The sequence below is a fragment of the Vanessa tameamea genome, chromosome 5 (assembly GCF_037043105.1).
Source record: "Vanessa tameamea isolate UH-Manoa-2023 chromosome 5, ilVanTame1 primary haplotype, whole genome shotgun sequence".
NCBI lineage: Eukaryota > Metazoa > Arthropoda > Insecta > Lepidoptera > Nymphalidae > Vanessa > Vanessa tameamea.
The window spans coordinates 9,080,917-9,107,754 of NC_087313.1; the positions used below are offsets into that span (position 1 = coordinate 9,080,917).

Sequence of the window (26,838 nt, forward strand, 5' to 3'; positions counted from 1 at the left end):
TGTATACGGGCGATGGTGACCACCATTAAATGTACCATTTGCTCGTCCGCCCTCAATATCATAAAAAAAACACTCACAATATATGTTTACTTTAAATACTTCAATATGAGTTTTTATATAAATACATACAATTTGCACTTAATAATCGATTTTGTTTCTATTTTTATCGATTCGATTTTTAAATTGAAGGAATTCGAACACTTATTAGGTATTAATTAAGTCTGAAGTCGTAATTGTTTGTTAAACATACGAACATGAAAACATTTTTATATTATAATTTATTGTTCTCCTAAACATATTTCGGCCATTCTTATCGAGACTAGGTAAGAGCACACGAGGCTGTATGAACAGACACAAGTACCCCCTTACTCTGACATTTAAATGAGACGGCAATCGGAAACGACGGAGAGCAATCAGGGTCACAAATACGTGCTTGCAGAGGCAGTTACGGTAATGGAAGATTCTTACTGCCATCAACAATGAACTGTTCCTGAAAATTTTCTGGCATAATATCTATTAACTCTTATTAGTTGATTTATTTGAGCTAATACAGGACTTGAAACCTTCCAAGGTTAACCATTAAATTAATTACAAGACCAAAAAAAAGTAACAAGTATGTAAAATATGAGGAAGATATATAAATGAAAAAAAATATATACTTTAATGTATAATATGGCCAACTGATTTTGTATATTGATTAGCGGGCCTCTTTGCACAGTTTAATTTAATTGTTGATAAATTTACTACTTGGTGGATTAATTAGTCAGTGGTAGGGATTGTGCAAGCCTAGGTAGGTATCTTACTCATCACATATTCTATCGGCTTACAACAATACTCGGTCTAGTTATGTTCCAGTTTGAAGGATGAGTGAGCTAGACTAACTACAAGCACAAGAGATCTTAGTTCTCGAGGCTAGTGGCTCACTGGCGGTGATAGCCAATATCTATGGATGATGGTGACGACTTTACATAATGTGTAAGTTATGCTCGTCCTATTTTAACTATATAAAAATAATCTACTTTCTTGCCAATTCTTTTCAGAATGTAGATTCACATTTAATTTAACTTACCAAGTACGATTCAAAGTGTTTACTAGAGCACACTTGAATAAAACATATTTTGATTTTAACTCCATAACATAAAAAGGGCTTAACGAAATCTGTTGTATCCTATATGTACGTTACAGAATTAATCATTTTTTATTTCATTTACAGCTTTGTACAATTGTAAATACTTGTAGGCACATCAGACATCCTTCTAAAACTCAGAAACGAACTTTGGGAACCTCAATAAGGTTTTCGGTAAAATTTAACTTGTAAAATCAGATCAACTCGAACTACGAGTGTGTACTACGAAATGGGAATTTCAAATTGCCATGTCTGAAATTGTACGTCGCTACTAAAACCTAATAGATTTTATTAAAACTCTGTATAAAAGCTATCACAGCTTGTAATCTGGGTCAACATACACTTTTAAACCGGAAAATAAAACGGTTTCTATGAAATAATCAAAAACAAAATGGGTCCATATCTAAACTTCACGCAAACGTTATCGTGAACACGGCTGTATGTTGAACATTGTTCGAGTCGTTTAAAAATTGAAAATAAATCTAAGCAAATGAAACTCCAGCACCGTTTTCAGAAGTAGAATATTTTGCGTCAGAATCATTCCTTTCAATTTTAAAGCCTTGCAATGTTACACTTGCGTCCATGAGCATAATTAAAAAAAAAATACGCGGAACCTACAACTTATCTCTAATTAATTACAAAGCAAAAGTTTATAGAATAATTACAGAACAACATTTACTTAATCCCGGTATTAAATTATTCACGAGCAGAGATTCACGTTTCAAACTCGCAGATGTCTGCTCCAATGTATTTTATCTTTGACTCCGCAGTCGCACATAAAATGTAGCATCAATAACAAGGTTTGTTTATTCATGTATCTCGTTCCGCTGAACGATCGTGACGGTTGTTATGATTGCTTTTGTTATAGATTCGCGCGGATATCGATGCAATTTTCCTGCCGAAACGATTGATTTTTTTTTTTAATTTCTGAGAACATGTATAGAGATTTTAATATCTACTCGCTTAATATACAGTACCAGTTTTTATTATAACTGCTTGCGTATTGATTTAGGGGAAGCTATTAAACAGATTTTGATAAAATCGATGAAATAATTCATTACAATACATACCTATATCTAAGATAAAACGCTTCTCAAAGCATAAAAACTTAAGTTTATCGTGACTTCAGGTTAAAGTAGCACGTATACCTAGTATTCATATAAATATTTTATTATTAATAAATATATTATAAGAATTATTTCATTCAATCAATCATAACCAGAAAGAATGCTAGTAAAAAAAAAACAGTAAAAATATCAAGTAATAAAAACCGATCGATCGATGGTCATCAAAAATTATTATAATCACTAAAAAAATCTTTTCTTGTCTATTGATAAAAATAAATTTGAAAAAAAAAAAATACTCCGACCGGAGCAAAGAATATAGAAATAAGTTATACCTTCTAAAACATTTGTATATTAAAACTAATAACTACGATTACATTTTATAAAAATAGTTATTATATAAATTTGCTACTATATATATTAAAAGTCCAGGGATAATGCATTTAATTATCTCGGATCTTAAATCCTATTTCCAATTGTGATCATCAATCGACGTTAGAGCGATTCAATGCTCTAGAGAGCATCAGACAAATGACTAGCAAAGATTGAATGCCATTCGATGCATTTACGCAGTAAACTTACTTCTTATAAACTATTTTACAAACCTCTTACCCAAACCTATTACGTATAAATAACGACTCGAGATTGTTCAAGATCTACGTTCATCTTAATTGAAGATCAGGGTACAAATCCGGGCACAGCTTTGCGATTATGAATCACGGAGAAATATTTATAATTCCCTAGCAAATGCATAGCTTTATCAAATATATTGTGTTTATAATTCATCTCGTGCTAGACGGTGAAGGAGAACATTATGAGGAGTTCTGTATCAGATAATTTCAATGAAATTCTGCCACATGTGTATCCACCAACCCGCATTACAGCAGCGTGGTGAAATAAGCCTTAAACCTTCTTCGTAAAAGGAGAAAAGGCCTTCGAGGCATTGGGACATTTACAGGTTGTTACTATCAAATTCTAATATTTGAATATCTATCGTACCCTGAAATAGCGCGGTGAAGAGGCCTTAACTCTTTACCCAAAGAGAAGCGTATTTCTTTGCTCTTACTTTGCAATTGTTATAATGAAGTTTTAAACGTTACCTATTTAACTATAAAAAATACATACGTTACAACAGCAATACAATGGAAATGTTTGTAATTACTTAACGTGTTTGTTACAAACGACATAAAAAACTTGCGTTGGGGCGAAGTTAATACTTTACAGCCAAATGTTTATATCGTGATTTACGGCACCACGTTCACCGTAAAAACCCCATACATGACTAAGGAAATAAATGAATAGTTTATTCGGTCCAGTGCAGACATGCAACAACTATTGATTGATTAAGCCTCGCCTTACAATTTTACTCTCTTAAAGCATGCGATTTTAGAGTTTATAAGAATACAGCTAAATTTATTTTAATTACGTCACTATATAAAACCTTATCACTATGATTTTGCGCTTAAGATTAGTATGGATTGGAATCAACGCAATCATTAATGAACGCGATAAAATTAAAATAAGCCGTTCTGTACCAATAGACAGACGGACAGACGGACAACGAAGTGATCTTGGGTTCTCTTTTTCCCTTTAGAGGTTTACTGTGACCTAAAAATCATGGGATATTAATAATTATTACGAAACTGACACAGTCTGTAATCGCAACTTCAAAATGACTCCACTATTGATAAAAATATAACAAAAATTCATCGGGAAGATTCACCGTTTAAAAATACATTCCTGACGTTCTAATTTCTGCAACTACGTTCCTCATTCTCAACCGTTGCAAACGCTTGATCTAGAACTAATACTATAGAAGATAATGCAAAATCAATACATTAATAATATCTTATAACATTAATTTTCAGTCATCTAAACTAATATTATAAAATTGAACATGATTCTGTCTATCTGTCTCTTATTATTGAGCCGAGATGGCCCAGTGGTTAGAACGCGTGCATCTTAACCGATGATTTCGGGTTCAAACCCAGGCAGGCACCACTGATTTTCATGTGCTTAATTTGTGTTTATAATTCATCTCGTACTCCGGTGAAGGAAAACATCGTGAGAAAACCTACATGTGACTAATTTCAACGAAATTCTGCCACTTGTGTATTCCACCAACCCGCATTGGTGCAGCGTGGTGGAATATGCTCCAAACCTTCTCCTCAAAGGGACAGGAGGCCTTAGCCCAGCAGTGAGAAATTTACAGGCTGCTAATGTAATGTCCCTTTATTTACCTCTGCCTGTCTGTCGTTTTTATGGCGAAACTACTAAGCCGAATTTGATAAAAAATTGGTGTGAATCCAGTTTGAACTCCAAGGAAAGAAAAATAACCTATATATAAGGCCTTACACCTGAGGACCAATGCCTTGTCTTGTACGTTGCCCCGCAAAAGTATTTAATCATATAATTTCTGGTAGAGTTTAGACATTGTATATTTCCTGACCTAATAAAACATAGACATATTAATACAAATTATCCTGGAGACACTCAACAATAGATGAGGGTATTGACCTTATTAACTTATTATGAATAAGTCCTATGATTGGAATATTATGTTACTTATATATACGAGATGTGCCCGCCACTTCGTGCGCGTTTGAATTTATTAACAAAGCGTGACTTTATTATTATTTTACATATAATTCTAAAATAAAAGTAGCCTAAGTTACTGCTTATTACATCAGCTATCTGCCAGTGAAAATCCCGTCAAAATCGGTCCAGCCGTTCCAGAGATTAGTCGGAACAAACAGACAGACAGAGAGACAGACAAATATTGTAAAAAATGTTATTTAGGTAAATAAATATTAGACAACATCACATACATTACTCTGATCCCAATGTAAGTAGCTAAAGCACTTGTGTTATGGAAAATCAGAAGTAACCACGGTACCACATGCACCCAGACCCAAGACAACATAGAAAACTAATGAACTTTTTCTACATCGACTCGGCCGGGAATCGAACCCGGGACCTGTACCCATGAAAACCGGTGTACACACTACTCGACCACGGAAGTCGTCAAATTTAGGTATATCTACCGTGTATACATACATATGCATTTAGTAAAACGCGGTTATTTTAATATTACAAACAGACACTCCAATTTTATTATATGTATAGATATATCTTTGCAAAATGTGAAACATTAAAATTACACCACTATGGAATTAAAATTACTTGTACTATTATTATTACATATATGAACAAAATAATAGAACGAGTCAATTTGTGAAGTAAGATATCTCCATGGGTTTCAGTTAATGCGGATTCCTACAACGATCAACCCTTCGACATTTTCTCCGTCTCATTCTTATGAATGACTTACCCTATCTTATACGGAACACACATGAATTCATCGTACATGGATTAAGGTCAAAATAACTTACTGTTATACAATAAGAAAAATAAATTTATAAACTTTAATAAATAAAAACTGTTTATCATAATCTGGCAAATTGTAATCGGGTACCACACTACTAATAATTTGTAAAAAAACTTAGCATTTATGGTATAAAGTTGACTATTTGCTGATATTTTTACTACAATTCAGTTACTTTATGATATTATTTACGATGTAGTATAGTCACTCATTTTATATATTTTAAGTCCTTAATATAATTTGACAAATGACAAGAAATAATCAGTATCAGTCTTATATTAATACTGACATATACGTGTTTGGAAATATATAAAGGACTTAGTGGACAGACGGGATAAAAGGGACAAAAAGAAACTTATCACGTCTGTCACTCGACTGCGTAGAGTCAGAGGGTCTTTTGTAAAGCAGCTTTTTCAGTTTCACAGGGAAATCCTAAACATTAAAACTATCTCTCTCGCTAAATATAAAAAGTGTTATGAGACGTTGTTTTACTTAACGTTTAAGCTATTTAATATACGACCACGGAGTTTATATATGTTAGCGAACCTTAGGACTGAAGCGATCGCCTCCGGATTATTTATGGCAAAAAAATAAAAGTTTGTAAGCGGTAACGAAAAATATACTCGCTTAGAAACTGATATTATATTTTCGGAATCGAAACCTAAGAGTTTTATTTTGATTTGGACTGTAATCAGATTGAAAGAATATTTTTATATCGAGTAAAAAATTTATACATGACCATATTCAATGTCAGAAAGGAATAATATAAGAATAATTTCATTGTATAATAAGACAAAAGTACTTTTAAATGGAAAGAGAATCGAACCACCTCTACCCCCGTAAGTTACGTGACGTTGATACGTAAGGAAATATAAAATTTTACTTACCAAATACATTCCAAATGACTTATTAAATTTATTATCATAAGAATTAATAATATTAAGTGCTTAAACATAATTTTGCGATTCAACGGGGAAATGCTGCTAGCATTCTTGCCATCATTCCACGCGGTCAAGATTTAATACAGGGACTTTTTTTAATTCATATTTGTATACATTCGAAATGGGTTGTTAAAAAATACAATTTTAAGATAAATACTATGCACAAACTTTCTAAAAAATTAAGAAAACGTAAATCGAACCTAAGTATTCAATTTATTACGTTGTGTTGTGTGACTACCAAGACTACTTAGTCAGTCACGTGAGTCAGTGTAATGATACAGACGCAACGCCTCCAGTAAAAAAAAAAAAATTCGTCCTCATCCGACCATGATAAGCATTTTTGATGAACAGCATAATTGAAAACGGGATTGCTATAATAACATATTTAAGGCCATATTGCTCATATAGAGTCCCTCCATGAGCTCGTTGCAAGTCGATGCAAGTTAACAACCATGTGCAGTAAGGCAATCTGCCGTAAGTAATCACAGCGCGCTTTTAACAAGAGGCAGACGGTTAAGCGATTCTTTGTATTATTGTTCTGGAGTATAGTCTGTGTAATTATAGGATCCAACTACTAAGGTTCTATACTTAGCAACGTAACAAGCAATCCTAGTTTCAAAATTAGTAGAGCGTGAATAATTTACGTTCCCAATCTTTTAAAGTAACTTCTAAATACGTTTTCTAACTTAATTGTCAACGGTCATCAAAAAAATTATTCTAATTTTGGAAGTAAGGACGAACAAATGAATACTTATTTTATAAATAGTTTTACATTTCACTATTTTTTATTAAGAGTTGAAGCAAATCATTTACATGAACGGCCTCCAAAAAACCCTAGCACCAAGTTATTCTTAAGATTTTACTTCGCGACGTAAGAAATGATGACAATTTCCTACTGAGACAATGTATCTATTGTCTATAAGTGGTGGGAAATATAAATATTTACTATCGGGCAGCCCATTCGTTAGTCAAGTTCCAATATATTATAAAAGGTATTGAATAAAGCATAACATTGGTTTTCATACGTCCCTTTATTTAAAATCTAAAATTTTGAAATAAACAAAAGAATATATATTTCATTTAAAAAAACGGTTCGAAAGACAAATAAATGAAAAAGAAAACATTTGTTACGGCAATTTCCTCCTATTGAGTGGAACAAATACAATAGTCGCTTTGAACTCAAAGAATTCTACATGGTTGCATTCCACACTCGTCAATTGCAATGCGACGTGGACAAAGGTATCATCGCCTTGCCTAACTGCGTTATACGTGAGTTTTAAATGTCTACTTTTATAATATACTAGCTACCCGTCCCGGCTTCACACGGGTACGACAAAGGGCTATATACAACTACATACTAAGACATAGAAGGTCAGATACCCTCATCAACTAAAAAAGAACGGCTGAACAGATTTTCATGAAACATGTCTTTGAACACTCGGGATAGTATTATATATAACACAAAAAAAATAAACGATAACGGTTCATCCGTTTGGGAGCTGCGGTACCACAGACAGATACACCTATACGCAGACACGTTAAACTTATAACCCCTTTCTATTTGCGTCGAAGGTCAAAAATACAATTGAAAAATTGAGTTTCAAGTCGTTCATACAAGATGATAACTTGAAATAGGATTTCCGTTGAATTTTCTATCACAATAAGGACTCTTATTATATAACCACCAGCTCTCCGACTCCATTAGGTTCATATACATCTATAGGCTTCTCCATAAACAAAATATTATATATTAAATAATATTTTGTTAATACTTAGATTATTTTTATATCTGGATCGAGTATCGCACTACAAAAGAACTAAAACAAAACAGGCCCACTTTATTATTTTGGAGTGCGTGTGACACTCACTAAACGTCATACTAATTTAATAGTGTGCATGTTATGACACGTTCAGTTTTGAGATTCTATCTAGATATAAAATAATTAAAGTATATACTCATACTAGAAATTTAAAATCAAAATAGATAAAATTCAGGAATACGCTTAAGATGCTTAAACAGTTCAATACAATGAATTTCTTAGTTTAATGGCTTTTAGTTGTGCCGACAGATGCCAAACCTTATAATCTTCACAAGGAAAAGATAAATATAAATAAAGTGGCTGTCAAAATTAATCTCGTGACATGTTTTTTCTTTTACGCTCAGTCCACAGATAAACATTAACACTATGTAATATTGATCCAACGACCCAACGTATAATGTTTGTATTGTGACACAATGCCAAGCTTTATTAAATAGAGAGAAATATTCACAGCGAATGTTTTAAATTATTTGATATAATATTATAATGATAAGAAAAATATTATTAGGTCCTTACATATGAAATTGGCGTTTTGAACGGGAGGAATATAAAGTCTTTTTTTTTTTATAAAATCTATTTAATTATTCGAGAGTATGCACCGTTGTTATATATACACTTTTGCCATCTCTTAGGTAATTCATTGATCCCTTTATTAAAAAAACCGTGGGGGCGAGATCAATAAACTCTTTGTTTTCCTTGTAAGAAGTTGTCCAAATGCCGGAAAAAATGGTAATCTGTTGGAGCAAGGTCCAGGGAGTACGGTGGATGTCGCAGACATTCCAATTGTAGCTCATCTGACTTAGTGGTTGTTTGTTGTGCAGTGTGTGTTCTTGCGTTGTCGTAAGCAGCAGTGGCCTAGAGCGATTGACTTATTTTGTTTGTTTAGTAGCTAGTTTTTCCTTCATGGTTTACAATTGCTGACAATATATATCTGCCGTCATCGTTTGGCCAGATTTTTGAAAGCTGTAGTGAACAACACCGGCGCTAGTCCACGAGCTAGTTTACGAGTACGAGTTCTAACTCATACTCATAAATATACTGATATTTCATGTTTTCCATTGTGCGGTAATAAGCGACGCTAAAGAAAAAGATAATGAGGAAAAAACAAATGAATGACTGTATTCAAAATTCAAATGTACCAGCTAAATGAATTAATAAATTTGAATTTGTAATTCTTAATAAAAGAGGAGATATTTCAGATCAAAGTGGTCAGTACAACGAAACGCTAATTTCAAAAGATTGGTTATACAACAAAACATACAATTACGGGGCAAAGCTTGTCATGTAATAAATTTGCCATTACAAACTGAGACTAATACTTTAAAGGTGAAATATGTTTTTTTATTGACCGATTATTAACTTTGAATCAAATAAAAACCCTAGATTTTAACAAGTAAAATAAATGTTCTTGATAATTTTAATCGAACTCTGTTTGCTCGGCATAAATGAGGATCGAGTCAAATATCCCCAGAGCGTTCCGTGTATATTCTCGTTTGTTAATTAAACAGTATTTACAAGATTTAACAGAACTAATGAAAACTTTTTTAAGATCGTTTTTAAAAAAAGGTTTCTTTTTAAATTTATCTGTTATTTTACTAAAGTACTGGCTGCTTCGCGCGATTTCAGGTGCTTGTAACATTTATGGTCCATCGTTCGCCGTAACGTAGCTGAAGTTGCTCACTAAACCGCCAATTAAATGTCAAGCAGCTTGAAATAGACGACATCACACCTTATGTTTTCATGTTTTTTACTTATTCATAAAAAGGAGAGACAAATATTTTCAGCCATTTTTATTGTATTGGATATCTATATTTGACATTTGTATTTGACCTAAAATGTATTATTTATCTTGTAAGTTATATCTTATTTTCAAAACTGGTAGTTCTAGGATTAAGCGGGTTAAGGGTTTCAGTTTCATGATCGAATTACTATGTATGTATCTAAAGAGTTTGAAATAAAACATTTTTTTTATGACATCTCTGAAATATATAACGTTTTTATTTTAAATAAAATCTGCAGGAAATATTAAACTATATTTGTGAAATTCTATATGGAGCATTTAAATGAATTAATAACAAAATGTTATATTTGATTATTATTTTTTTCTCGTATGAAGTTGTAGTACTTGTTTTTGATAAAGTAAAGAGGTTTGACGTGGAAAATTCCCTATTTTAAAATAGTTTAATTTTATTTTAACATCATATATTTCAAAATTTTCAAAATAAATATTCGTTAAAAATTCTAATAACGTCATCAGCTATAAAACCATATTCTGTATCTGTTAAAAAAGAGTACTCTATTATTATATAGAATTGTATGTAGCCCATCAATTTCTATTTTTATACCAAAATAATATATCTGTTGTTTTTTTTTATTAGCAATTTGATGTACTTCACTGCTAGGTAAAAGTGTTTCTTCTTCCTACAACATCCAATTTTTTGACAGAGAAGACCATCCGTCAGATCAAATCATCTCTATTCTCATCAGATATTTTGACTCACTATGGAAAATACATTTGGCTGTTACTTTGATCCGGAGATCATAATTACAAATAATAAGACTTTAAAATTGCTTCATTAAAAAACGGTAAATTTAATAACACTTCAAATGATTTATTTTAAAGGTCCTCCATAACAAACATTTATTATAGAAGCGTTAAATTTCAAAACTCTAATAGGAATTATCAGTGTATCTATTTTTAATTAAAATAAGACACGTTCAATTAACATGGCACATGGATTAGCTTAACGAAACGCCAATTTGATTACGGAAGAGCAAAGCCCATTCTACGATAACTAGCCGTGCGAGGTGTTCTAGGATGCCCACAAAATTTACTTCCAGTATTTGGAAATCCAATCTACAATTCGGCAATGGCTAAATCTGTGATGAGATAAATTGCGACACATAAAACTTTAAAATTATATCACATTCCTGTTTAACAAGCGTAATATGTTGACATAATGATTACATTAAAATTAAGTGTGCAACATGCTTTTCACTGTTTCTACATTTTTTTTGAGACGATCCCAGACCACCAACAATATTTTATGTACTACATATGTGTATTTGTAGTAGAGCTTTGTACGAGTCTGTAGCAATACTTAGTATTACTGTGTTTCGGTTTGAAGGGTGAGTGAAACAATTTAACTACAGGTATAATGGACGTAATATATCAGTTCCCAAGGTTGGCACCGCATTGGTGGCGACCACTTACCATCAGGTGACCCATTTACCCATCCTATGGCATAAATATATAGCAACATTTATATATATATATATAAGTAAAAACAACTAAACCAAGGGTCAACGGAACGAATTCGATCAAAAACAAGTTATGTTTTTATTTTTTATATACATGATTTTGTATCAGTTTTTTTAGCATTTCTATACAAAATAAATAACATTAAGTCATTTATGATAAAAAGCAAACATTTACTTCACAGAATAAATAAATCGTTCGTTCGTTCGTCGAAATAAACATATTTTCGTTTCTTGCGCTTCCATTGAATAAAGCAAGCTATTTTTCCATTCCGTCGCTGAAGTAACGCGATTAATAATACATTAATCTTCAGCAGCTATTTTTTACCGTATCTCCTCACATTTTATTGAAATCAAATTGAATGACATTTACTCATTCTAAAATTCTTATATAGGAGACGACCCATGTACCTAATTTATTTTCTTAATAATCTCTCTCTTTCCTATTATACAAGTATCTAATTCATATATTATGTTAAATTCGACCTTTTCAGACAGGTGTGTCGCACTTGAGATTCGATTGGAAGTGAGTGGAGTGAAAACCATACAACTCTTGTTTGAGCACCGAGTTTCCGTCCTTGAGGGATGAGAATGTAACACTACCAACATCCTCATTCTGAGCACTTACTGATTAAAAGTCATTATCTCTTATTGACTAAACTTAACATTAGTAGACTCCAATGTCCTAAAAATTGATCCTTTGATCTTAGGTAATACACCTAAAAACTTTTATTTTATAATAATTGCATTTATTTTTGTTCGACTACATCCTCGAGATATTTTTTTCTAGAATTCGTTCTGAATCGGTTGAGCTTTCCCGTGTATTTATGCATATAAACATATATACAGAAGTATTATATGATTTATGTATACATATTATGTACATATGTACATAATATGCATACATAAATCATCTGTATGCGTGTATGTCACTGGAATCCTCCTAAATTGCTGGGCCGATTTTGATGAAATGTTTGGTGTGTGTTTGAGTGAGTACTGGGATCGTTTAAATGGACCCTCTAGTTGGGGCATCGAGCGGAAATGAGGCGTAGTTTAAAATATATATATATAAATAAATACATTTCTACTACCCGAGGAAAGATATTTATTTATTATGTGAAATATGCTTCTAATAATACATTTATAAAATATTTTATTTATTATTCATTGCTTTTAATTAAATTGTACCCGCGTTGGGGCATTCCATATTCTGATCACAACTAAGTCCCTTAGTTCCTATGTTCGTGAGTAATATATCAAATTTATGAACACGGTCCATAAGACGTGATTGTAGGTATATAAATAAATAAGGCATAGCTCACTACGCTTGAACTGAAATCACGTTTCAATTGATAGTAATAACTGCTAGTTATCTACGTTTAAATAAATGTCTTAATTCATGACGAAAGACTTAACTTCGATAAGCTGTTGAAATCAAAAAAATATCGATTAAAAAATCTGAAAAAACATTTTTACTCGTTACCCAAACATCGAAATGCATTTGAAATAAAAACTAATAAAGAATATTGTATTTTTATTATAAATGGTCGTAGCGAAAATCACGATTCCCGGTTAGACAAGTTATAGTAGGGATGGAACTTTCCCATGACATTGTATTGTATTATATATATTAAATATTGGACAACATCACATACATTACTCTGATCCCAATGTAAGTAGCTAAAGCACCTGTGTTATGGAAAATCAGAAGTAACGACGGTACCACATACACCCAGACCCAAGATAACATAGAAAACTAATTAACTTGTTCTACATCGACTCGGCCGGGAATCGAACCCTAGATCTCGGAGTGGCGTGCCCATGAAAACCGGTGTACACACTACTCGATCACGGAGGTCTTCTAAATGCAGTAAAACATATTATGCAATAATATTATATTAATGTTTTTCAGAAAATGAGTGTCTAATTTTCAATGATTAATTACAATCATTTCATTATTGTTTGTGTGCTCGTATTGTTAATTGTCATTATACCACCACACACACTTAAATAAATAAAGCAAAACATATATGAGATCGTGTTAAAAATAATGTAGTTACGTCATCGTAAAAACTTATCGTGTTAAAATAACCCATTGAAAAAATCGCTTTCATTGAAACAATATACTAGTACGAATACAAATTGCTACGCGAGATTGTATTGTCACTAGTACCAAAATTATAGCTCAATCGATTGCCAAAAACTGGTTTAAAACTCAATCGCGAGATTTGATCCACAAATTCAAAGGCAAAAATAGATCTTTGTGAAAAGAGTTGAAGCTTTTAGGTAGTTTTTCTCGAGCAGCCACCATATGATATCATGATCTATCTTGCTTATTTTAAGTTCTAACTAATGGAGTGAAAAAATATTTTCATTTGTAATTTTTTTATATAAATATTTTACTGCCATCCACGTCACGTCAATATACTATATTTAAACTTATTTAATCATCATCTCTGTATCTTCTAGTAAAGGTTTTACTCATTACATAAACTAATCCTCTTTAGTATAGATTATATAAATAACCAGCTAAATGCAGGATTAAATAAGAATTTTATATACTTCCCAATCGTAGCGCTACCGGGTCTAATCTGAGCTATCCAAATACCAACTCGTAAAAATTACATGAAATTTGGTCCAACCGTGTAGGTGGTAGTTACATACACACACACAGAAGATTTATCTATACATATAATAAAATTGAAGTGTCTTTGTTTGTGTTTTTACTGTTTGTCTGTTTGTTCCGGCTAATCTCTGGAACGGCAGGACTGATTTTGATGGGGTTTCACGTGCATAGCTGATGTAATAAGGAGTAACTTAGGCTACTTTTATTTTGATATTATATGTAAAATAATAATAAGGCACAGCTAGTATTTATATAAAGACTAGCTGTTACCCGCGGCTTTGCCCGCGTAGAATATGAATATATTTACAAATTAACTTAAAATATTACATTAATGTAATTCCTCTTTGTATACCACATTGGTGTGTATTTCAGCCCTTAGGGTAGAATATTCAGAAACGCTTAAATGCGATTCAACACATTTTTAATCGGTAGCCCAAAAATACAATTTCATGCTTCTAACTTCAAAAATGACGGTCTTCCATACTATTCTATATACGAAAAGTCAACCCAATTTCTCTTCTTAGGCGTAAAAAATCCAGAATCGCTTAAATACGTATCAGCTCATTTTTAATTGGTAGCCCAAAAATAAAATTTCATGCTTCTAACTTCAAAACTGACGGACTTCCAGACTAATCTATATATAAAATGTCAACCCCTATTAAACCCCTTAGAGGTAGAATATCTAGAAACACTAAAATACGTATTTAATTATATTTAATCAGTATCCCAAAAATAAAGTTTCATATTTTTAACTTGTAAAATGACGACTTCTATAAAAACTTTCAACCTTTATTTCACCCCCTTAGTGGTAGAATATTAAAAAACATTTAAATACTTATTTACTAATTTTTAATCAGTATCCCAAAAATAAAATTTCATGTTTACAACTTAAAAAATGACTGACTCTCATAAAAACTTTCAATCCTTATTTCACCTCCTTAGTGGTAGATTATCTAGAAACGCATAAATACGTATCTACTCATTTTAGATCAGTAGCCCAAAAATAAAGTTTCATGTTTCTATCTTAAAAATGACGGACTTCTATACAAACTTTCAAGCCTCATTTCACCCCCGTAGGGGTAGAATATGCAGAAACACTTAAATAAGTATCTACTTCTTTTAATCAGTATCCCAAAAATAAAGTTTCATGTTGCTAACTTAAGAAAATACGGACTTTCATACAAACGTTCAACCCCTATTTCAAACCTTTAGGGGTATAATTTCGTGGGTGTCATGATATGTTAGTTTATAAGTGTACAGCCTAAAATATAAGTGTTATGCTTCTAGTTCTAAAAATGACAATATTTTCAACAATTTACTACCTTTCAGCCCCCTTTTCAACCCTTTACATCACTTTTTTCCAAATAAAAAGTAGCCTTTCTCAGGCTCCAAACTATTTTTGTACCAAATTTCATTAAAATCGGTCCAGTTTTGGCGTGAAAGCGAGACAGATAGACAGAGTTACTTTCGCATTTATAATATTAGTATGGATATCAAGAACATATGAATAGCAAGCGAATGAATGTGATATATTAATTGTGTTAATTTATGACAATGACAACATTTGCTTGATATATGCCTACGTCCTTCACAGTTGGTTGGATAGTCTTCATGTTATTATTTATAAAATCGTAATATAATAGGTTCTTATCGAAATTAAATCTCAATGGAAAGTGAAAGCCGTTAAAACTACCCATAATAATCAGATCAACTGCAGTCATTCCTCACTCACTATTCTCTAGTTGACAGGTGCTTAGCATTCTCAAACTCATGGTAAGTGGTAATCGTCACCCGTACATATTGGCACCGTAAGAAATATTAACCATTCATTACAACACCAATGCGCCACCGACACTGAATTAAGGCACACTGGTAGTTATTGTTTGGCGGTAGACTACATATGTGATGAGTACGTGGTACCTATCCAGATGAGATAGCATTTTTGTGCAATCCCTATCATCGAGTAAAATAATGAAAATTAATGAAATTCTCTACATATTTAATGGACCTTTATATACTGAAGCTTTTAGTCGTGACTGAAAAACTAAAGCGAAGTAATCAACTGATAACTGTCCTTCCACTAACCAAGGCGTCTTTTCTGTGAAAGCATTTAATTTACGCTGCACCATTGCGCAATAGACGACTCAGAACATCTACGAAATATGCAGGTTTTCTCACGATGTTTCACTGGTTATCGTGTTTAGTGGAACAACTAAACATTTTAATGTAAGCACATTATACGAGTGTATGAGATTATTCATTTTACGATTTCAAACTCGCCACCGTCAGACCAATTTCGCTATATAAGTCTGCTACATCTCGGGACCTAATTCTGTGTTTATAAGTAACATGATATAATAAAATTAAATAGTTAATTTAACGTACGTACATTTTAAGTGCTTCCCAAGCGGATTTCTGCGGTTCCTTCCGCTATCAAATTAGCTCTCTGTCCAGTGAGATAACTAAAATACTAAATTTTTAAAACGATTATATTCAACTAATCTTAATATTATAATATATAAAACTAAATTATATGTGACTGTAAGTATAAAACAGTTCTTAGTCTCGATCGCATTTTATTCTATTTCCATTTTTAAACATACTAATATATTATTCTATAAGTTAGAGTAGTACTTCAGAATAAAAATATTATGCATCGGCAAACATCGGAAACAATAGTATTGCACTTTACAAAATTGATTAGCGCATGTCCGAATCCTAAGAAAAATAAATGTAGAATTTTTAAGAACAGCTTTCTAAGTTGCAAGCATTTCGATCGGACAGCTAATAAATAAGCCATTAACGACTAAGATTTTGATTTTATGGAATCGTATGTAGCAAATATAATTAATTTATTTTAGAGCAGCTATCATTTATCGTCTCGAAGCGGTCGGTCATGTTCGTAAATACGATGTTAGTCAATACACACTATTTATTCTGAAGTACTGTAATCCATACTAATATTATAAATGCGAAAGTAACTCTGTCTGTCTGTCTCGCTTTCAGGCCAAAACTACTGGACCGATTTAAATGAAATTTGGTACACAAATAGTCTAGAGTCTGAGAAAGGACATAGGCTACTTTTTATTTGGAGATAAGTGCTGTAAGAGGTTGAAAAGGGGGTTGAAAGGTTATAAGTTGTTGAAAGTATTGTCATTTTTAGAACTAGAAGTATAAAACTTATATTTTAGGCTGTATACTTATAAACTAACATATTATGACACCCACGGAATTCTACCCCTAAAGGGGTGAAATAGGGGTTGAACGTTTGTATGGAAGTCCATAATTTTTTTAATTAGAAACATGAAACTTTATTTTTGGGATACTGGTTAAATAGGAGTAGATACTTATTTAAGTGTTTCTGCATATTCTACTCCTACGGGGGTAAAATGAGGGTTGAAAGTTTGTACAGAAGTCCGTCATTTTTAATATAGAAAGATGAAACTTTATTTTTGGGATACTGATCTAAAATGAGTAGATACGTATTTAAGCGTTTCTAGATAATCTACCTCTAAGGGGGTTCTCCCCCTTATTTCAATAAGGGTTGAAAGTTTTTATGGAAGTCAGTCATTTTTTAAGTTGCAAACATGAAACTTCATTTATGGGTACTGATTAAAAATGTGTAAATACGTATTTAAGTGTTTTTTAAAATTCTACCACAAAGGGGGTGAAATAAGGCTTGAAAGTTTTTATGGAAGTCGTCATTTTATAAGCTAAAAATGTGAAACTATTTTTGGGATACTGATTAAAAATGATTAAACACGTATTTAAGTATTTCTAGATATTCTACCTCTAAGGGGTTGACATTTATTATATATATTAGTCTGGAAGTCCGTCATTTTGAAGTTAGAAGCATGAAATTTTATTTTTGGGCTACCGATTAATAATCAGTTGATTCGCATTTAAGCACTTCTGGATATTCTACCCTAAGGGCTGAAATATACACCAATGTGGTATACAAAGAAGTATTACATTCATATTCTAGGCGGACAAAGCCGCGGGTAACAGCTAGTAACATATAAACACTGCTAAGCCAAATTCCCTCTAGGAAAGAATCGAAGCTTATTCTACCAAGCTTAATTGAGGCGTTGTATAATAAGTTTTACATGCGGAAGAATATCATCCACACAGGTTTCCTTTTGAAATTCCGCTGAGAATGAGATGAATCATTGCAAAATATTCGAACAAATATAATACGTTCAAATATTATGCTTACATAAATAAATATATAAACGTAAGTTCCTATAAATACTAGTTTAATCTCAACATCAGAAATGTTAATTTACGTCTGGCAATACTACAAAGGACACAAAGCCGACTATAATTTCAGATAGTGTTTATATAATAGTCAAGTATTATTTACTAAACTGGGTTGTTATTACAGCTAAGGTATTATTGACGTCAAACGTACTCGGAGAGGTAATTTGGCTTCCGTCCAAGAACCAGTGTGTCAAGTCAACTTCGCCAGGTTATCAGCGTCCGGCCGACCCGAATATGGGCCTGAAAATCCTTGCTCCTCCCTCATAAAACTTTATTACCCTATAAAATTTCCCGCTAAGAGATCACTCCATATAAATATAATCGACACATTTCCTAAGTTCAATACGATGTATTTTTTTTTGCGATTTACCGATTTTTACGAGTTCTACGTTTCATGGAAAAATTTCATATATTAAACTATGACGTCGAATCGAAATATTCCTTTAACGAATATTTGAGGGAACAAAAATTCTTTAAAACTTTTGTTTTTTGTAGATTTTACAACTTTTCATACACGAGTATACTAGGTAGTCTCATAACATTTTTAAACAACGCGAAAGATTTTCTCTCTAAAGAAACTCAGTCTCGTCTACGAACAAAGACTCGTCAAGCTTTGCTAAAATGTTAGACAAAAATTAGTGAAGAAGAATATACTCGTATAATTGTTCGAGGAAGTGAAAATTCGCCAAAAAATTTCACTTAAACCATCCACCACAATTACAAGCCGCGTATCTGTTTATGACAACTTGTTTTAACTCGTGAACCGAGTTTCGGTTGGCAACTGAGCTGGAATTACCGACAAGTCAAGTACAAATAAAGAACCACGAACACTTGTTCGAACGCTTTTATGAATGTTGAAATAATTTCATTCCATTAAATAAAATTTCTAGTCAAGAGGAATGTTTTCCTCTTCGAGTGGGTGAATTATTTGTATCCATTAATAATCCGTCGAAATAAAATTATTACTTTGCATTTCGTTTATATAAATTGAATAAGTGAAATTGATTTAATGTTGTTATATATAAAAGGCAACAATTCTATCGTATCGTATCGTAATTTGCGATATTCTTTCATGACTTGCGTTATTACTAACGAACTGTATTGCCTTGACATCGTTACGTGATTGTTGAGAGTCAATGCACCATTTAATAGATTTTATTATAGATTTTTTTTGGCCTTATTTCTGTTATAAATGTTTTTGGTTAGTTAAACAATTATTGTAAAATTTATTTTTGACAGTCTGTTTATAGGTGGATATTGTTACTGAACATATCAATTATAAAAAATGTCTTTCTAAAATACCTGCTATTGCGCGTATCAACGCGGAATAACTTAGTCGTAAATCATCATTTTATTACGTACATAAAAAATAAAGTTCAAAATGTCTTGAATTCTTATTTAAAAGATATAAGCCCTTTTAAAAACAAATCAATAACCAAGTATCACCAGATACTAATAAACAAAAACATAAAAAGTATACCAACACACATAGATAGTAAACCAACCATAACAGAATTTTAATTAACAAAACAAAAAAAGTTTAAAAGACAAAAAATACAAATGTCAATTTTCTTCAAAAAAGGGTCTCCACTGTTCAGGTAATTTTGTTATTTATATTTACGATGATTATGGATGTAACATTCTAAACGAACAATGATGGCTCGTACAAGCCAGTTCGTTATAATTTTGTTACTCTGCTCTGTAACGGAATAAAGATTTTGTGTTGAATCCGGTCACAAGGATCGCCGACATTCATTAAAATCATACAGTTTCTGGGTATTACGTTCGCAAATAAAAGTTGTTAAAATGTAAACAGAATTTTGGAAGTCAAAATTTTAATAAATTTTCCGTCTTTCGAAAGTTCCAAAGTTCAATGTAGACAAATATTTGTACGTACGATGTCTCTCACCTAGCATATTTATCTTGACGGAAATGTATGATATATACATTAAACGATATTAATAACATCTAGTATTTTTTTTAATGCTAAAATATTTATTATCCTGTAAAATATTATGGTTATATGTTTTGAGATATCGAAAGACGCAGTCATATAGCAGTACACGCCATATTCGGTGTAATTTTCATTCGCCAAATGTATGAAATCTAACTTGCGATATGGATTTCATTTCAATAAAATATGCCTTAATACAGGCTGTTCCAGATATCAACGTCAAGCTGGCAATGGGCGTTAGGCCAATTGATGGGGATTATCAGAAAAATAAGATTTTTTTTTTTTATAAATGATTGAAAAGTATATTGGTATTTAAAAAAAAAACGAGAAATTGATCAAGTAATAGTCTTTCAAGCTTTGTCTAAAAATGTTTTTCTTATTTTTCCATTTCCGGCTTGACGTTGATTTCTGGGACAACCTGTATAAAAACAGATAAATATGGGTACCAATAATTTGATTGCATATTACAGCCGAAGCACGTTTTCACATTCAGGTTACAGGCCACTCACCGTGCCGGGGAAGATAGACGAGTATCGTTTGAACTAATATCGTCTGTTACCGGTACGCGTCTGTAACAAATACCTTGTGTGCGGTGACCTTTATGCTACCAAATGCGTAAGTGTAATCGTGTTCATATAAACATGATTGTAACACGTCACAGCGAGCGCAAGTCGTTGCCATTTCACCGCTGGCGTCACAGGAAACGGACGTTGCCTTAGAATGTGTAACGAAAATGAGTTTGATGTGGTAACTAGAAGAAGCACCGCCTTCCTCGGTACAAAACCTTATCATATAAACATAATAGATATCATAGAAAAAATATCAATTCCCATGAATTCGAATAGATTTAATCAAAATTCGAACATTCGATCACTACCAAGTAAACGTAAATCCTATGCAACCCGTTTAATATGTATGTGGAAGATATACAGTTTAAATATTTAAATATATTCGAAACAACTAACCCCAAATATTCTAATGTGTTTTGAAAATCGTACAATGAACTAAAAGCTGACAATTTTCTCACTGCAAAACTTTATTTGCTCACCGACCTGGAAACTAATTTGCATAAACTTAAAGGATATCGAGCAATTACATTACATTAACAGCCTGTAAATTTCCCACTGCTGGGCTAAGGGCTTTTGAGAAGAAGGTTTGGAGCATATTCTACCACGCTAATATGCGGGTTGGTGGAATACACCACCATGGCAGAATTTCTTTGAAATTAGACACATGAAGGTTTCGTCACGAGATGAATTATAAACACAAATTAAGCAAATAAAAATTCAGCGGTGCTTGCCTGGGTGAACCCGAAATCATCGGTTAAGATGCACGTGTTCTAACCACTGGGCCATCTCGGCTTTAACGAGCAATAAAGGAACAATAATATTCACGAATATAGATTGTGCTTTAAAACACAATTTAAATATATTTTATGTATAAAATTTTGTATAGCGTACGTCTATAGTGATTTATTCACGTTTGGGGCGGATATATGTTTAAAAACATAATTTTGAACGTTTTGAAATCAGTTTAATTTGATTATTCAGTTACTAAGTCGCTAAAAAAATCTGGTGACGGAAGACGGTTTTCATAGTTATTAAAAATATATCAAGAACCACGTGCATTTGTTTAATTGGTAGTTTCTATACTATTATATCTATATATCTATGTATATCTATATATATTAGCAATAGTTTCTAGCTCTGGTTTTCAACTATGTTCTATAGATATCAGCTACTTGGAAACTATTGAAAAAAAACACGCGTACTCGTAAACTGTGCGTATAGCATATCAATGCGCTTAGGGTTGAACCGTTGCTCTGTTTCTGCAACTCATCAAGGTTATTTACAACCCCATCACGATATTCACGTCGATTTATTTTATATGTAAGATACAGAGATGACATTTAACGAATACACGTGAATCTCAATCGAATGGATTCAAATCCGTACAAGGACTACTGAATTGCTTAATTTGTATTTACAATAATTAATCTCTTGATCGACGGTGAAGGAAACCATCATTATAAAACCTGTACGTGTTGAATAAAAATCAGCTATATATACATATATGTAGAGAGCCGTGATGGCCCAGTGGTTACTACGTGCATCTAAACCGATGATTCTAAGTTCAACCCCGGGGCACTAAATTCATGTGCTTAATGTGTATTTACATTTCATCTCGTGTTCGGCGACAAGAAAAACATCATGGCGAAACCTGCACGAAGTGAATGAAAAACTTCAAAAGGGAGAGGAGGCATTTACCCAGGACAACGTTAACAGACTTTTACTTTATTTTTTTTATACATATTAATATAATGAACCAACGTGTTTTCTTGATGGTAGGTCTTTGTGCAAGCCCGTCTGGGTAGGTACCATCCACTCATCAGATATTCTACCTCCAAACCGCAGTACTCAGTATTGTTGTGTTCCGGTTTGAAGGGTGATTGAGCCAGTGTAACTACAGGCACAAGGGACATAACATCTTAGTTCCCGAGGTTGGTGGGGCATTGGTGATGTAATGGGTAATATTTCTTACAGCGCCATTGTCTATGGGCGGTAGTGACCTATTTGCTCGTCCACCTACCGTTATCATAAAAAAAGGCCCATATATTTTTCGACATTGTTTACCAATTTCGCGTGCGCAGAATGAGAATACCAACAGTATTTTGGCCATGATCGTGGCTGTTGGCAAGCTTGACTGACAATTTATGAATCATTGCTGAACCGCAACGGAATGATGCGGTAATGATTTACCAATTTAAACGAATCTGTTTTACTATATGACAAAGGATAAGCGCATTAATGAACCTTTTGTTACTTAAATAAAAATCTATTCAATTTGTTCTACTTTAAACACACACTCACAACATGCTTAAGTGCTTACTAAACTTACCAAATCTTCCATGAAATAATTTATTACTAATCAAGTCCGACGTTATCTTGACTTTGCTATGTATATGCTATGTTTTTAATAGTACATGAGTTGAGTGCTGCGTTACGACAAAGTGGATATTATAAGAGCCTTTTCGTAATTAATATACATATATTTTATAAAACGGTATAAAAGTATAATATCAAACAGATACTAACTATAAATTTTTATATAGATATGAAATACAAACATATCCTTAAATAGCCTTATTTAACGGAAATATAAAATAAAGCTCTTCAATCACAATCGTTCTCATTTTCCACTCCAACTAAGCATAGCACTATTGTAAGGATGTACGAACTTCAACAAAGAAATCTGAACCCAGCTCACTGTTAACAGACTTTGCATTTATCTTTGAATTGTAATGATACGTGTATTGGAAATCGCTGTATTTTATTCCCTTGGATTGTAAAGTTTTATACAGTTCATTCGTCTTGAAACATTTATTAACTATTAGTCGCCAGCGGCTTTGCTCGCGTTTTTGGGGTACTATTTTGGGTGTGGCATCTGACGACCATCAGATGTCACACCCTAAATAGTACCTTATGTCCTTTCTTGGAGATGGAGCTTGTTTTAAACCAAATTTTGACAAATTCGGCTCGGGGGTATGGACGTGAAAGAGCAACAGACATGTAGATTAATTTCAATGATAAAGTACTTCGACAATAATAACAGACAACAATAGCACCGGTCCAAAAAAGTCATGGCCATTTTTTCCATAAAAAGGAAAACAGATATAACATTTTATTCTTTGTTTTACATACCTATGAATTATTACCAGAACCTAAAGATTAGTTCCAAAGACCAACTCGAAATACGAAATTTACTTAAAATACGAAATTCAAACGAGATTATATCAATCCATTTCACAAGACAAAGATAATCGTAGATACTAAGAGAAAGCATAAAAAACCAAATAAATACCCTTTTACTGGACGAAACCCTCAGGTCATAGTGGCATGCATCACCGGACATACGAGTCATGCTAATTACTTTCAAGCTAAATTTAATTTAAAGCGAGTCATTAGTAAGAATCTAAATAAACTTTACGCAAGTCTTACATAAATTTCTGATTCAGAATTCAAACAACAAAAGAAAAAATCAGTCCATTTATACGGTTATAAAGAATACGATTTTGTTTTACTAATTTATTTTTTATTAGAATAAAAAAAACAACGAACACTAATTTATAGAATTTCTCTTGAGAAAATTAATATTAAAGATTTATTTATTTATTTATTGGAAAAGTTACACCATCAACATATCACTAAGCACTTAAAATTAATATCTGTTGGGTAACATACAAAATGATACGTCTTTAAAGGTGTAAACAACATTGAAATGTAAAGTATTGAAATACTATGATAGATTAAAAGTTATTTTTATTTTCAGGTTGGTACGAAGATAACTGGTTCGAGACGAACCTGGAACGGGAAGGTTTAGAATGCACAGCGGATCAAATGCGAGAGGCAGCTGAGGGCCACCTCACAACAGAGGCGCTCATGTGGAATCAGAATGCCAATCAAACAACTATCTCTGGCATGACGTCGGAAGATTTTCGGTATGAATATTTTTGCTACCAATAAAAGGCGAGATAACTAAGCAAATACAAATTACGGAATGCTTTGATTCAAATACTTTGTGTTAAATATAATAATCATACGTTTGACATACGTGTGCAAACCTGACCGGGATTTTATAAAACTATTTGAAAGTGATATTTGACTTCTCCACAAAGTCTTTCCAAAGTCGTCATGATTATGAGTTTTTGACTTTTAGTAAAATCTAAAATCTCAATAGTTTTTTACCGATTCTGAATTCCTATTATATCGATGCAGGTATTTAATAATCTCGCTCGAAAAATCACAACTAATATATTTATGCCTAATTAGAGGTTATATCACGAAACTTTGTTATCATAAGTAAAGTAGTAAGTAGCACTAAATAATCAAAGAATAAAAAAGCTGAATAAACCAGGTTACCCACGAATGACTTCTGTTGACCTTCAATCTGTGTCGTAAGTGTTTTTATTTATTTGAGAAATGTCACAGAAACCCTATTTTATATGACAGCGATTTCTTTTGTACGCGTTCAGAGAGGGAGGCGTAAGACATTTATGCGGTGAGATCCCGAATAAAACCGCTTGTCACAACTTTTACGCGTTGAGAGATAATATTCCATTCTTTCGACGAGCGACATTCAATTGAAAATGCCTAGCTAGACGATACCACGATTCGCGACGTGACTCTATTGCTACGTTACTGTATCAAATAAGAATTCTCCTGGAGTGTCCTTTTGTGTACGTTATGTTTCACCAAACGTCAAAATGTAGAAAATTCCTTTTGCGCACGCTTTTCCAACCGCCCCGAATGCCGGGTAAAGTTTACAAAGCCTTTATATATGATAACATACACTTCTGTTGAAAATTACGAAATAAAATGTTTTAATATCTCTTTTTTTTTATATATTATACTTGAGAAATATTCTTCTAATTAAAGCGTTACACAGTCTAGATAATTATCTTAAATAGTAATCATTTAATAGTCAGTCAGGTCAGAGAATTCAAAATGGTTGATTATATAACACACAGGTCACGTTTGAACGAAGCACTTCGTGAAGCCGGCTATAACATCGACGGCGAAAGATTTCCAGAAGGATATCAAGAAGCGCCTTTAGCCTACGACGCAGTTTGGGCCGTGGCGCTCGGTATGAAGACATGAAACGAATGTGAAATCTTCCTTACAATCGAACCGGAATATTCTAACCTAAAATCATTTTACAGCTTTCAATAAAACGATGGAGAAACTCGAAAAGAACGGGTTGAGTTTAAAGAATTTTACTTACACAAACAAGAAAATTGCTGATGATATTTACGAAGCTATAAACTCGACGTCATTCCTAGGCGTTTCGGTAAGTGTCTTATGTACATAAATATGTATATTATGTATTTATGTATATAAGATAGATTAACACGTAAAAATTTTATATGGATTAAAAATGGGTTATATTTCGCTCGTTAGCCTAATGACTTCGCAGATTGTATTTCATGAGGTTTTGTCGGAATTAAATCGGAGAATTCTTTGATAGTACAAACATTCATAAGTGTATAATAACGGTTGACCTACCTAGAACGAACCGTGGAAACAATTATTTAATTTTCTTTCGATAGAAGTTAAACTTTGGTTTGTTTAAAAAAAAACATAAATAAAGACATTACAAAAAATCTGCTTTCTATAATATAAATTTTTATATTCCAATGTACTTGAAATTTTATTGCTACTTTTTTATAAAATATCGCATAAAAAGCCGTAATAATATTGGAATTCAAAGCCAAAATCGTAATATGTATTAAAGTAAAAAAAAAAACTAGAATTGGTTCAGATAGCTGTTAATGTTAATAAAAAAAATGTATGTAATCCGATGAATGCATGAAATTGAACCAATACTCGATCATCTGTATAATATTG

General features: G+C 32.4%; 2 protein-coding genes across 3 annotated transcripts in view; both read left to right on the plus strand.

The window, feature by feature from the left end:
• Positions 1-26,838, plus strand: part of Gaba-b-r1 (metabotropic GABA-B receptor subtype 1) — a 199,561-nt gene that overhangs the window by 144,114 nt on the left and 28,609 nt on the right. For both annotated transcript variants that reach the window (XM_026628603.2, XM_026628602.2), the window contains exons 6-8: positions 24,764-24,932; positions 25,962-26,077; positions 26,154-26,281. In XM_026628603.2, the coding sequence (XP_026484388.1) occupies positions 24,764-24,932; positions 25,962-26,077; positions 26,154-26,281 (413 nt within the window). The remainder of the gene's footprint in view (positions 1-24,763; positions 24,933-25,961; positions 26,078-26,153; positions 26,282-26,838) is intronic.
• Ctr1a (Copper transporter 1A) overlaps positions 1-26,838 on the plus strand; it is a 315,878-nt gene that overhangs the window by 92,041 nt on the left and 196,999 nt on the right. The gene's annotated exons all lie outside the window — the stretch shown is intronic.